A 13,943-nucleotide genomic window follows, 5' to 3' on the forward strand; every position below is an offset into this window, starting at 1 on the left:
CTATTAAGCGTAGACACTCTCGAAATCAAGCTTTTTTAGCTGAGTTACTAACATTTTATAAATTAAAAATAAGATTATCTTAATTTAAAAGAGATAATTATCTTTAATATAAATTAATTTTAAATATAATATTTAAGTAGTTAAGAAAACTCTATTAAAAATTTATATCTATTATTTATAATAGTTTATAATAATAATATAATAATTAATAGAGTTAATATTTAAGATTAGAAATTTTATAATTCTATTATAAAATAAAGCTTAACGATCTCGACGAATTATTATTAGAAAACTAATTACTTTTTTTCGATTTTATAATATAGTATTTAGAATAAAAATCTACTTATCTAATAAAACTTCTTTTATTATTTAGAGATTATGATAATCGTAGAATCGATTTTTTTTAATAAAAAAATTGACTTCGTCCGCCGTAGAATGGGTTGCCGTATAGATAAAGTTTCCTCACCAAACTCAACGTGCATGAGATCGCTTAATATATATTTCGTTCTTTTCTTCCTTCTCCACCAGCAGGGCTGACAAACCATCCTTGTCGCTAGAATATCAATCATGCCCAATACAAAGTGAAATCGCAGCATGTCCCGAGGTCTTGAGAATGGCCATGGTGAGGATAATGTTGCGAAGCGTCGAAAACTCTCAAATGGCACCACACACAGCGCCAATCGAGCCCCAAAGATCTTCGCTCCATTCAGGGCAAGGATTCCTTTCTAATCAACGAAAATCATGCAGCAATAGCTAATGCACCTCAAAAGACGATAGGCCTTGTCTCGCCGACTGCGGTTCCCTTTACTTCTCTCCCACTCGGCAAAACCACCTTCCAAGTCACTACCTCCGTTGGACGATGCCTACACACCTACGACCTTTTGAAGGGCTTGAATCTAATCTTTCTGACCAGACCTCAAACGCCAAGTGATATCACGGCTACAGTCGCCTGGAAAGATCGTGTATTCGCCGCCTGGGGTGGAGAAGCAGCAAGTAGCGATGTTGGAGTATGGGTATTCAAACGGGGAAAGAAGGTTGGAGAATTGGAGAGACCACTGGGGCTTTCTGAGTCCATCAATCGGCTTATAATCTTCGGTTCTTGGATAGTGGGATCCTGCTCGACGCGAATCGAAGTATGGAAGTCTGCGACCTATGAGCACTACACAACGCTCACTCCTACAATATCAAGAAAGGCCGGTCAAGGAGGCATACTTTCTGGAGGAATATGCAACATGCCAACTTATTTGAATAAGGTCTTTGTAGGCAAGCTAGATGGAAGCCTTGACATTTGGAATCTGAGCACTGGCAAGCTCATCTATACGGCACTTCCACCGAGTATTTCGTCTGGAGCAGTCACTGCCCTGGAGCCTACCCCAGCGCTCTCTCTCCTAGCAATCGCCCGCGCGGACGGATCTATCGTTCTCCATGACATCCGTGTTGATAAGGCAGTCTTGAGTCTCAATACCAAAGCATCCCATCCTTCTACGATTAGCTCAATATCATTTCGAACTGATGGACTCGGCGCGGGACAAGATGGTAGCAAATCCGGTATCATGGCTACGGCAGGCACAGGTAGTGGAGATGTGACCTTCTGGGATCTCAATGATGGAGGACGTATCACTGGGGTTCTGCGAGGAGCCCACAATCCACCCTTTTCGGCTCATGGCCGCGATTTAATTGGGATCAACCGAGTTGAGTTTTTGCTTGGTCAAGACGTAATGCTCACAAGTGGACTGGACAACGCACTGAAATCCTGGATATTTGACGCTAACTCGTTATCACCAACACCTCGCATCTTGCATTCGCGCTGTGGTCATGCCGCGCCAGTCACACGGCTCACTTTTGTGCCATCGAACTCTGATGGTGCAGATACTGGAGGCAAATGGCTCATGAGCGCTGGAAGAGATCAAAGTCTCTGGGGATGGAGTCTTAGAAGAGATGGGCAAAGCACTGAGCTCAGCCAGGGAAACGTTCGGAAGAAAGCAAAAAGACTTGGTCTTTTGGGCAAGAGTCTAGAGAATGAGAAATCTACAACTCTGGAAGATTTGAAAGCACCTGAGATCATAGCTATGGCTTGCTCATTGAACCGCGACGGAGGAATGGGTGCTTCTAGTGGTGGCGGTGCTGTATGGACGAATACAACCTCAAAGAAGGGTCCTGCTGATGCGTCAGAGAGTAATGCTACTGGTTGGGAAAGCGTTGTAACCGGTCATCGTGGGGACAAGTATGCAAGGACTTGGTTTTGGGGCAGGAAAAAAGCAGGAAGATGGGCCTTCGAGACTGGTGATGGGACGGGGGTAACCAGCGTTGCTATCACTTCATGTGGAACCTTCGCGCTCGTGGGCTCCGCTGGCGGAAGCGTATCTTCGTTCAACTTGCAGTCTGGTATCCAACGCCAGAAGTTCCCATCATCCCTGACTCCAGGACAAGCGAGAAGGCTAAAGATGAGCCATGGTGCCGTTGGCTTGGATGAAAAGCGAAAGTATGCATTGGGCGAGGGGAGACATAAGAGAGCTGTGACTGGCCTCATGGTCGACGGCCTCAACAAGACACTTATCAGCTGTGGCTTGGACGGAAAGATCAAGTTTTGGGACTTTCAGACAGGTTTGCTGCAGGACGAGATTGACTGGTTCCCCATGACGTGTATCATAGCATCTCAATACCACAGGCCAAGCGATCTCGTGGCCTTAAGCTGCGACGACTTATCCATCCGAGTGGTTGATACAGAGACTAAGAAGCTTGTCAGAGAACTTTGGGGCTGTCTAGGGCAAATCAGCGACTTCTGCTTCTCAAACGATGGTCGATGGATAATCGCGGCCTCGATGGATTCAGTCATTCGGGTATGGGATTTACCTACCGGTCATCTCATCAACGCGGTCCGAGTTGAAAGCACGTGTACAGCATTGGCGTTTTCGGACACTGGGGAGTTCTTAGCTACTGCTCACGCGGATAGCGTCGGGATCAACATCTGGAATAACCGTACGCTCTTCACCCACGTCCCCACAAGACTACTCAAGGAAGACGAAATCAGCCCAGCGATTACAGCTACCCAATCTGGGGAGAACGGTCAAGGATATATAGATGCTGCTTTTGATGAAGAGGCGGACGAAGAAGTGCAAGAATTGGACGATAACGATCTAGCGCCTACCGACCAGCTCAGCCTTGACATGCTCACACTAAGTCTTGTTCCCAAAAGCCGCTGGCAAAATCTCCTCCATCTCGACACCATTCGTCAACGCAACAAACCTAAGGAACCCCCGAAAGCCCCCGAAAAGGCCCCTTTCTTCCTTCCTTCCCTCGACAGCGCGAAGTTAGCTGAGCCACGCAAAGCAGAAGAGCAAAACCAGAACACTCTTGCCGAGCGCTCTCGCATCACGAAGATGGACCGCGCTGCTACTGCAAGCCAATTTACCACTGCACTCCAAGCTACTAGGCAAAATAGCGACTACACCCCCTTCATCGCGCACCTCAAAACCCTTTCGCCATCAACCGCAGACATCGAGATCCGTTCTCTCAACCCAGAGGAGCTCGTGCCTTTCGTCTCGGCTCTCACGTACCAACTACGTAGCAAGCGAGACTACGAACTTGTGCAGGCATGGATGGCCGTCTTCCTACGCATACATGGAGATGCTGTGCCTGGAAATGCAGGCCTAAGGCAAGCGCTGGTGGAGTGGAGAGAGTGGCAGGGGCAGGAGGGGAAGAGGCTGGGGGATTTGGTGGGATTCTGTGGGGGTGTGGTGGGTTTTATGAGGAGTGGGAGAACTTGATGATATCATTTGTTCAGTTGCATCTGTTGAGAAGTGTTTGAACCATCGGTCAAGTAAAAATGTAAGGCTGGATACCCTAGATACCACATAGAATTTGGGCCTTTTGCTACAACAAATAGCTTGAATGAACAGAGTAGGTCGCTTCTCTGTCCTTGACGTCCATCGTTTCTCAGGGCTCCTTTTCAGACTCCGCTAAACGATTGTGGGAATCATCGCATTTTCCTTGCGTATCTATTGGGGCAATATCCACAATTGTCAAAGCGCGAATGGATCAGAACTATTGGGAAAGGTCCGAGCTTGAGATCAGCCACCAATTTGCTATGCAAAATATGTAGCTCATCGCTCTCCGTACCAGACGCATACGGATTCTGCTTCCCGAAGCTTTCTATATCATGTTATCAGACCCGTAGGGATAAAGTGAACATGGGATCGTGAGGTAACAGTTTGCCTTTTTTATGGGTATCAATTGGATAGTTGTTATATACAAACGATCTTGTTCAGCATAAGTCGTGATCTCATCTAGCCAACCATGTAATCTTCCTGTGCTAGCTATCAGATTTAAAATGGCAAGTACACCTCATGCGTCCTCGTCGCTGTGATTGACGACCTCCTCAGCATCTGCCTCCTTCTGCAACATCACAGCCAGCAGATCGAGGAGGTGATCGACACCACAACTTTTAATTTTTAGGGTCGACATTTGAGCAGCCAGTTCGAACCCTGAAGGTATCAGTTGAGCTATGGGCGGAAGCGTACTGAGGATCGATGCGAGTTCCTTCAGGGGTTCTGATGGACCAGTCTTTGTTGTAGATATGGTGTATACCAGTATCTGCTTGGCCATACGTAGAGTGTAAAGCACAGCTTGTACCTGGGCTGACAGATGGATGTCCTCCAATGTCGAATTAGGTTTCGACAGGCCCGTCATGAGCCGTGTCATCATCTCCCTTGATGGAGGGGGCTTGCTGTTATCTAGATACCAGCGGTAGACGTCTGCTAGTGCATATACTCTCCAAATCACATGTTCGGGGTAGTCGGCGAATGTCTCGGCGAAGGCTTGGACTTTGGCCAGGAGTTCGGTGGACTGGACGCGGAAGTCGTCGGGCGAGGGAATGCAGATCTGCTGAGCGATGATTCTGTCTCCTCTTCGGTGATACTCTGCTATGGTTGGTCGCGGCCGTTCCTGCGGCCTGTCGCGAAGGTGATTGGGAATTGAGTACGCGAAGGAGCGCTCTTTTGTGCAGACTAGCCATGCTGAGGATCTCGAAGGGTCGTCAATGAGGCATGGCAAGTACATGTAGACGTTATCCTGACTTGTCGCTGTGAACTGTAGTACGAGCTCTGACACCCGAGGATCTAGAGGTGGTGCATGAGTGATGTAATTGGCCAAAGAGTCCGGAGAGAATGTCTGCGATTCAGTGATTGAAGTATTGGTGGCAAATTCCTCGAGGAACTCTTGGAATGAAACATATCCAATATCTCGGTGCTCTTTTGCGCGGATCACCGCTTCCGGCAGAGTGAGTTTTCCTTTCGTTCTTGAAAATACATAGGCAAGTCGCTGTAAGTCGACGAGGCCTAGATGTTCGGCAATGTCTTTGGGACGGAAAATCGAAAGTCTGACGGTTTTGCAGGCAATTTGCTCACCATTCTCTTCTTCTCCTCCTGGACGGAGCTCAACCTGGTGGATTAATGAAAATGCACCGTGCGAGCCCAGATCATGAACGAACAGATCCGAATCGTTGGTGAGAATAATGCCGCCATCCCGAGCCGCTTTGGCACAGTAAATATCTGCCTCGCCAGGTACAACAACAGATACAGCTGCATATTTACTGCAAGATACGGCATCAATGACAGCTGGGACAAGAAAAGGAGGAGCTAACATGCCATGGAAAGTAGTTGGCGTTGGAGGTCCTGCTTCGAAGACGTGGCTTGGTGTCGCTGGGCCATGGTCGCAAGACCCTTGTACATTATTGGATCCATTGCTGTTCCTCACAATGTACTTCTTCAAAAGCTTGAGAGAATCGCTTAGTCGTTGAATGCGGATGTCCCTCTTGCGCGTTGGTAGGTAGCCGTCGAAATAGATCTTTTCACTGAGTAATGCGCAGTCAAATCAGCCAAGAGCTTGAGTCACGCATCGATAGTACCCACATCACCAATCCATAGCTTTCCAATTGTTCGAGGAATGCCAATGCTCCTTTGCCAACCTCATCGTATGACGGCATCATCTCCATGGTGTCGAGAGAGACTGACCAGTGTATAAAGAGTCTGTTGAATATGCAGTAGGCAAAGGATGGTCCATCGACGATGATTTGGTTGGTTTGACGTGCGTCTTGAGCTTGGTGCCTTTCACAGTTTGGCGTTTGGCAGCCTACGACCGTCGAGATTGCATAAGGTTGAAAGTGCTTAATTAGACCTGGTATTCCCATGTTGAAGGACGAAGTGATCTGTTGGACTGGCTCGTAGCCTTACGAAACAGCGAGGTTCATTGACCGTAGCCCTGTACTATATTAGGAAATATGATTTCCGAGGGCTAAGTTGCGCAGATAAAGATTTTCGGCGCGGATGTATTGGTTGAGAGGGCAAGACACGGCAGCGTTCAAGTCATTCACCACAATAAAACGTCATGTTCATTGTTTTGCAATATGGTTACCTCGCCAGCAGAATATAATCGAGACGACAGATCAAGGTAGCGGTGCTCGCGTTCACCTTTTTTCCAACATCGCAAGTATTGTACAGTTTTGAGGCAGGATCAGATGACTTGCTGGACCCTACACGTTCTCATGGAACATACTCCTCCTCTCCGTCGGACTGTCGTCCTGTGGCCCGCCTCCACTCCCCTGTTTCGCATGACCTTTGCCCTCCTCATGTGGTCTCGGGCTCACACCCCTCAGCTCGCTTCTCTCCGCCTCATCTCCGAATGGATCCTCGTGCCCCATCTCCTCATCATATCTCTCATCCAGACCCTTCTGACCTCCCCCAATATGTGGAACTCCAGCGCGACTGATACTGCGGCCTCTTTCTTCGCCATAATCTGGCAGTGCCTGACTCCCGCCTCCGTATCCTCCACCAGCATACGCTCCACTCGCCGGCGGTCGCAACCCCAGCTCCTGCTCTTCGTAGTAGCCACCAGCCCCATACCCATCCGCCTCAGCCCCTACCCTGGCATCCCAAGCCTCATCTGGATCCAGTCCCCTCCTCGCGCCAGGTCCAAGCGGCTGTTCATATGCTCCGCTTCTTGACCCTGAGCCTTGGATCTTTGACTTCACCCAGGCAACAATGCCAGATGGCGCAGGATAGGCATCCGCATGTCGATTTCGCTTCCAAGGGATGTACGAGGACAATGGAGGAGGATCGCGTCCCGCACGCTGGGCCTTCAGGCGTGAATATCCGATCCATCCGAGCGCGGTGATGGGGATGAGGAGGATGAGGACGAGGATGAACCCTGCGTAGATGTTAGAGCCATCATTCTTTCTTCAAGAAAAGAGACTGAGTTATGAAAAAGAGCTAAGGAGCATGATCAAAACATGTTTGCGATTCAAATCTTGGAGCTAGGTACTGGGATCACGTGGATTCGCATCCGCGTGGAGTAATAAAGTAGATGTACGTACAGCCCCAGCCCGACATCTTCGCGACTTTGCGTTCGGGACGTCAATATTATGAGATACGAAAGTACATAGTCAGTGACTGCTTTGGTGTGACCACAGGCAGCGAGTGACAACAATATTGTCTGTGGTTGATGGTTGAGAAGCAACTGAGACAGACGTTGCGGAAGCTTGGCTGGCAATGCGGAGGAGACAGGGGTTCACCCGGCTAAAGTTGTACTCTAAGTGCACGTCGGCTGCAGGCCGAGCAGGTATCAAAACTTCGACGCACCCACCATCATGCGGCTCCGCACCACACTCAGGTAACACAGCAACCATGGATCTTTCATTAGGTCCCCGCTTTTGTGGCTCTGCTCACTGTCGTTGCTACAACGTGGGAGACGACAATGTCAGCGCCACCCAAAGAAGACTGCCAGAATGAAGGGACCGTTCGAGGGAAGGATGCCAGCTTAACCTATGACGCCGTGGAGGGTATCCTTATCATTGAAGGCGACTCCGGGCACGAGACCATTCTCGACGGCAGCGTTATCGCTGTCGTCGATGGGAGAAAGGATGGAGAATCTGGTACCAAAACTCAACAAATTCTGCTCCTCTCCCAACTCCCAGGAGCGCACTACAGGTTCGAGGATGTCCAAGTCACGAATTTGCCGCAGTCATTCATAGACGCCAACGTAATCTCGCCTCATTTTGGGCAACTAGTGCCTTCCAGAAGTGCATCCAAAGGCAGCGGCTCTGTTCCAAGTCTATATGTCGTAATATCCATCGGTTCTGGTACAGGTGAAGCACAAGGATTCTTTGATAATGTTGTCAAGCCAGCATTTACTGCTAGTGGCGTTCAACCCTTCTCCTACTACGTTCATACTACGAACTCTAACAAGAGCATCGAGAGGCTTATCAGCGCGGTGATACTGCCTCGAGCGAATGAAGGCGTGTCTCAAACAGTCCTGCTTTTATCAGGCGACGGCGGTGTGGTCGACACCATCAATGTGTTGCTCTCTTCGACGAGAAGCGGACAATACGTCAAGCCAGCAATCGGCCTTGTTACCATGGGCACTGGCAATGCTTTGGCTAACTCTACAGGCCTGAATCGCGATCTGACGCGAGGTCTTCGTCACTTCTATCGTGGACAAGCCCACCCGTTACCAACGTTGACTGCAACGTTCTCCCCAAATTCGGAAATTTTGTTCGATGAAGGCAGACAGACCGAGCCTGTAGCGCCACCTGCTGCTGATGCCGGAGAAATGTACGGAGCTGTGGTCTGCAGCTGGGCTCTCCATGCTTCTCTAGTGGCCGACAGTGATACGGCGGAGTACCGCAAATTTGGTAGTCAACGTTTTCAGATGGCTGCAAAAGAACTGCTTTCACCGTCTGATGGCTCTGCACCGCATGTTTACAAGGGTCAAATCACACTGGTCAAGCTCGACGACAATGGCCATGAATTTCAGCAGATGCTGGATGCGCAGGAACATGGGTACATACTAGCCACACTGGTCTCTAACCTGGAAGAGAAACTTACCATCTCTCCTCATTCGAAGCCTCTGGATAACCAGCTACGCTTAGTGCATTTTGGCGCTATTCCTAGCGAAGAAGTGATGAAAATTTTGGGACTAGCATTCCAAGGCGGAGCCCATATTGATAATGAAACGGTCGGCTACGAGAGCATTGAGAGAATTAGGATCGACTTCGATGAATCAGATGGTCGCTGGCGAAGAGTGTGCGTAGATGGGAGAATCGTCCGAGTGGGTGAAGGCGGATGGGTGGAGGTGAGAAAGAACACTGGCATGGATGTCATCGACATCATTGTCGATTTGAGAGTATGAATCAGGAAGCGGATGATATATTCGAGAATAGTTTAGAAAAGACAATCAAGATTGATATCACATGTTAAAAGCCGCCAAGGAGTGGCGCTGCAACTGCCTCATCCAATCATCTAAAGACCAGGTAAAGCGGTCACGCGCCGCAGCTCATACAGCCATAATCTCATGTGAGCCGACAAAGGCTCAAGGCAGTGGGACTTTCAAGAGCGAGAAACAACACCGTCCCATGAAATCACTTTTTTGGAGAAGGCAACCTCGCCGCACAACCGCTTTATCCATCCTCTGCCGGGGCTGACATCGGAAAAGGGTCCACAACAATGCAACAGTTTCCGCTTGAATGCTTATCACTCCACGTACTTACGGGCAGCTTCAAAACATACAAGAGGGATCTAATCCTGGCAGCCTCGGACCTCTGCCAGCAATCGGCTGGCGCGTATCTCCGGAGACAGTCGCACAGCGCCAGAAGATGCTGCTCGTGCATCAAGTCGGATCTGTGCGGGTTGGAGAGGTAGTACGGTTGGTTTGGTCTGCTCTTAAAGGCGGACTCAGATTCTGACGTGCACCAGCTATACACTCACATACACGCCCTCGCTTGACCGAATACTGCCATCACCTACATACTTGCATGTCAAGATCAAGAATTCATCAGCAATACCTCTCCGAGCCGCGTACCTCCACGGTCCATATACCTTATACACCGCCTGCTACCCTGCAACATTCGATCCGAATTACAAGTACGAGAAACCATCTCAAGAAAGCTGTCCAGAATTTGAGCCCAATCTTAAGGCTGGGGGCAGCTGGACGAGTCGTTTGACTGTGCCGGAGAACATACGGGAGACGGCTGGAAAAGCAAATGTGAAAAGAGGGACCGATGGTTCTACTCCGAGCTTTACGTGGATAATTGAGATCTCGTCACAGGTTATATTTTCTACATCAGCTTCGGTCAATTTCGAGCTTCTCGTGGGCAGGGACGAGAAGTCAGTAGAGCTTGGGTTTTCATCTTTAACGGGTCAAGCGGTAGCCACACCTGGCCAATTACAGGATCATCAGCAAAGTAAGAGGAGCAAAACCGGCCACAGCGCAGCGCAGCCCAAAGGAGTGTTTTCACATGCAGTGACTCTGGTAGTCGAAGATACGGAGAGTTTGTGGAATAAACCAGCTCTGCCGGAGTGGGATGATGAAGGGAAGGACAGGGGCAAAAGGCGCAGCTACCCTGATCCTGGAGAGGGGAATGACTTCTCCTCGAGGAACGTAGCGGGTGAAGCGGGAACCAGTGATGAAAACAAGAAGAAAGAGCCAAAAGCCAAGAAGCGGAGACGAGTTCACTTGGTCGTTCTCACTCACGGCCTGCACAGCAACCTCGGAGCTGATATGCTTTATTTGAAGGAGAGCATTGACGCAGCAGCAAAGGAGGCTCGCCAGAGTGCTAGGGAGAGAAGGGCGCACGAAAAGTCCAAGCACACATCAAGTTCGTCCGATGGTGCAGCTCAATCAAAGGACGAGAGCGCCAGTTCCAAGAAGGATCAGCCAGACTCGTCTACTGCTCCTTTGTCTGGCGGTCAGGATGATCTTGACCCGGGAGCCAATGTTGACGAGGAAGATGAAGAAGAAGTCATCGTCAGAGGTTTCGATCGCAATGCCACTCGTACGGAGCGAGGTATACAGTATCTAGGCAAGCGGCTCGCAAAATGGGTGCTCAACATGACATTTCCGGATCAACCGTACCTACCTGTAAAGAAGTCTCTTCCAAGGAAGCTTTCCAGGGTCTTCACTGGCGACCAGAAATCAGACACTCAACAAAGCCCAGCTCAACATAACCACAGCAGCATTCATCGTCCAGCGAAAAAGCCTAATGACTTAGCGTACAAGATTACGAGCATTAGCTTCATCTCACATTCTCTGGGTGGCCTGACCCAGACGTACGCTATTGCCTACATTCATAAGCATTCTCCCAACTTTTTCAATGAGATTAAGCCAATCAACTTCGTCGCCATGGCTGCGCCGTTTCTTGGGCTGAGCAATGAAAACCCGCTATATGTCAGGTTTGCCCTTGACTTCGGACTTGTTGGGAGGACCGGACAAGATCTCGGCCTGACATGGAGGGCCCCGACCATGATGCGGAGTGGATGGGGTGCCATGATTGGCGGCATCGGCTCGGAGGGCCAACGAGCACACAGACAGCCAGATCCCGGATCGAAACCCCTACTACGTATCTTACCGACAGGTCACACACACCAGGTCTTGAAGCTGTTCAGGAATAGGACAGTCTACTCGAATGTTGTTAACGATGGCATCGTGCCTCTACGGACTTCGTGTCTTCTATTCCTTGATTGGAGTGGTCTAGATCGAGTGGAGAAGGCCAGAAGGGATAATGGTCTAATTGGTACTATGGCAGGTTGGGGTTGGTCAGAGATTACGGGTGCCAATAAAAGCTCAAACAAACATCTCCGCGCCGACAACGGCAATGATGCTTGGTCGCAGTCAGACATAAGTGGTGACGAGGGCGCCAGTCAAGGAAGAAAGGCTGCAGTACCTCAGCCGGAGGAAAATGCAGTCCGGGATGACACGACGGCAGAAGGAAACGAAAGCCGAGCGAGCAAAAAACATCCTGACCCTCAAGGTAAACCATTCGAAGACGAGGACTATGATGCTACAAAAGCTGAGGAGCCAACGTCCCATCAGCCAGCACATCCTCTGGCTGGTTTGCTCTCTTTTCTTCGCCCCAGTCAGCCCAAGAGCCAGCCCAAGAGCCATCATCACTCTCCCAAAAATACCAAGATCTACAAGAGAAGCCAGACTACCAATCGTACCGCGGATGATGTGGCAAGCATGTCCTCAGAGGGCTCGTCCGCAGCCGGGGTATCTTTGGGTCGCCCAGGGACTGTCAGAGGCGATTCGATCATCGAAAATCCCAACAATGATTTTGCTCCTCCAAAAACTACTATCTTCGAGGCTGCGGGTGACGTCTTGAATCCCCCTTTGCCGACAAGGGAGTTCTTGATCAATCCCCAAGGTCGACCGCGCACTATTTTCCATGATCGTGTCTACCATCCTGAAGACATACCACCTCCGCCTACCAAAAGAAAGCGAGAAGGTTTAAAGAGAACTTTTTCGAGCGAGTCTCGGAACGGCCCTTCTCGCGTCAACACAGACTATGATGGCCAATTCAAAGAGACTCCGGACATGAGCAGCATGAAAGTGGAAGAAAAGATCGCACGAGCCTACCATCATGGCCTATCATGGCGCAAAGTACTCGTCCGTCTCGAGCCCGATGCACATAATAATATGGTAGTCCGACGCATGTTCGCAAACGCCTATGGCTGGCCGGTAATCAAGCATCTTGTTGACACTCACTTCGCTGACACCTATGCTGCTACAACGGCAGATGTGGATGAGCCGAACAAAGAACGCGCCAAACCACCAACAGAAGCTGTAGGCGAGCATGGCGAGGAAGTGCGTGCTGACGCGCCCAGGGAAATGAAGCGCAGTGACAGCGAACGGTATGAAGCTAAAGACAGCATCTCTGAGCTTACAAATATGGAAGACCACAGTATGAGTAGCAGCATTAACCGCCCCAACATTTCCAGGCAGGACTCCGCGCAGTGGGATGACTCAATGTTTGACGTTACCGACGATGATGATGATCTCGACCAACCGGGCAGTACGGGCCACGGCTCTTCCTTTTCGAACGCTGAGTCGACGAAGGGTACTTCAGAGGCTGAGATCGCGGAGTTTTTGACAAGGTCACCGCTTCCAGTTGATGAAAATGCAAAGGCAAAATCGGCAACGAAGGCTCCGTCTGGAGGGACATCCTCTGTTGGGCTAGGCAAGTCAGTTGAAGAGCGCTTGAGTCCTGGCAAGTCTAGGAGGCGGACCATGGAGGGTCAAGGAGACGGTGGAAGTGGGAACCTTGAGGATGAAGTTACGAGGATACACATTGGAGATGGCCAATGAGTCTCAAGCATTGTGCATTAGCGAGCGCTTAGCCCTTTGTTTCAACCTCGCTTGCATTTGGTAGATAGATATTATGACAACATACAATAAATTATATAAGTCAAGTGCCTGAATAGTTCATCAAGATGAGGATGTTCGAATTAATTTTACTGATCGATTGGGCTTACTTGCCTGAAAAGTGTTACTCTTTTAATTTTGTATACCCCCCCTGTGTAACAAAATGTCGGGATGAATCCGCGATGTCAGCTCCCCGCTCTCACAAACGGACATTATTCCGAACATCTGACCCGCTCCGGCGGCACCACCACCTTCTCCGAAAGCAAAACTGCGAACGAAAAAGGCGAGACACATGGGCCTACAGCCTGAATGCCACTCTCATTTTGACCGCTTCAAAGCAGATATGGTCGAACCCGATGGCCTTCTTCCCTTTGTGCTCCAACATCGATGGGGTTTTGGAGCATATGATGACATGCAAAACAGGGATTAAATGGTGTGTTTGGGCGTCTGACAAGGGGATTGGGCCCTGAGTGTTCTAGCATCCGTAGCTATTTGAGGATGGAATAGACGTTGAAGAAGGGATGGGGGCCCGTTATTGTTTATTATTTGTAGCTCTTCAGGAATAGAATAGACGTCGAAGAAGGGATAGAGGCCCGTTGTTTTCTACCATTTGAAGCTCTTCAGGAATAGAATAGACGTTGAAGAAGGGATAGAGGCCCGTTTGGTTCTACCCTTTGTGGCTCTTCAAGTAGAAAAACAGGCGTCTAAGAACGGATTGATCCCTTTGGCCCTTCCCTTGAGCTCTTCAAGTA

The 13,943-nt window shown here is 49.5% G+C and overlaps 5 protein-coding genes across 5 annotated transcripts; 3 read left to right on the top strand and 2 right to left on the bottom strand.

Moving 5' to 3' along the window:
- Positions 1–594: 594 nt before the first annotated feature.
- On the top strand, positions 595–3,767 carry HO173_006703 (uncharacterized protein; the record flags this gene model as incomplete). The annotated part of the gene is made up of 2 exons (XM_037308611.1): positions 595–711; positions 771–3,767. 2 exons carry the CDS (start codon positions 595–597, stop codon positions 3,765–3,767), a joined length of 3,114 nt encoding a protein of 1,037 aa, XP_037164454.1.
- Positions 3,768–4,344: 577 nt separating this feature from the next.
- Positions 4,345–6,060, bottom strand: HO173_006704 (uncharacterized protein; the record flags this gene model as incomplete). Its single annotated transcript, XM_037308612.1, has 3 exons — positions 4,345–5,851; positions 5,910–5,955; positions 6,012–6,060. 3 exons carry the CDS (start codon positions 6,058–6,060, stop codon positions 4,345–4,347), a joined length of 1,602 nt encoding a protein of 533 aa, XP_037164455.1.
- A 469-nt stretch (positions 6,061–6,529) lies between these two features.
- HO173_006705 (uncharacterized protein) lies at positions 6,530–7,385 on the bottom strand (the record flags this gene model as incomplete). Its single annotated transcript, XM_037308613.1, has 2 exons — positions 6,530–7,203; positions 7,370–7,385. 2 exons carry the CDS (start codon positions 7,383–7,385, stop codon positions 6,530–6,532), a joined length of 690 nt encoding a protein of 229 aa, XP_037164456.1.
- A 364-nt stretch (positions 7,386–7,749) lies between these two features.
- HO173_006706 (uncharacterized protein) lies at positions 7,750–9,183 on the top strand (the record flags this gene model as incomplete). Its single annotated transcript, XM_037308614.1, has 1 exon — positions 7,750–9,183. The coding sequence occupies one exon, from the start codon at positions 7,750–7,752 to the stop codon at positions 9,181–9,183; it is 1,434 nt and encodes a 477-aa protein (XP_037164457.1).
- Positions 9,184–9,517: 334 nt separating this feature from the next.
- HO173_006707 (uncharacterized protein) lies at positions 9,518–13,134 on the top strand (the record flags this gene model as incomplete). Its single annotated transcript, XM_037308615.1, has 2 exons — positions 9,518–9,696; positions 9,747–13,134. 2 exons carry the CDS (start codon positions 9,518–9,520, stop codon positions 13,132–13,134), a joined length of 3,567 nt encoding a protein of 1,188 aa, XP_037164458.1.
- Positions 13,135–13,943: the final 809 nt, after the last annotated feature.

The sequence above is a fragment of the Letharia columbiana genome (genome assembly GCF_014066305.1).
Source record: "Letharia columbiana isolate WasteWater2 chromosome Unknown Sc0000020_s0, whole genome shotgun sequence".
NCBI lineage: Eukaryota > Fungi > Ascomycota > Lecanoromycetes > Lecanorales > Parmeliaceae > Letharia > Letharia columbiana.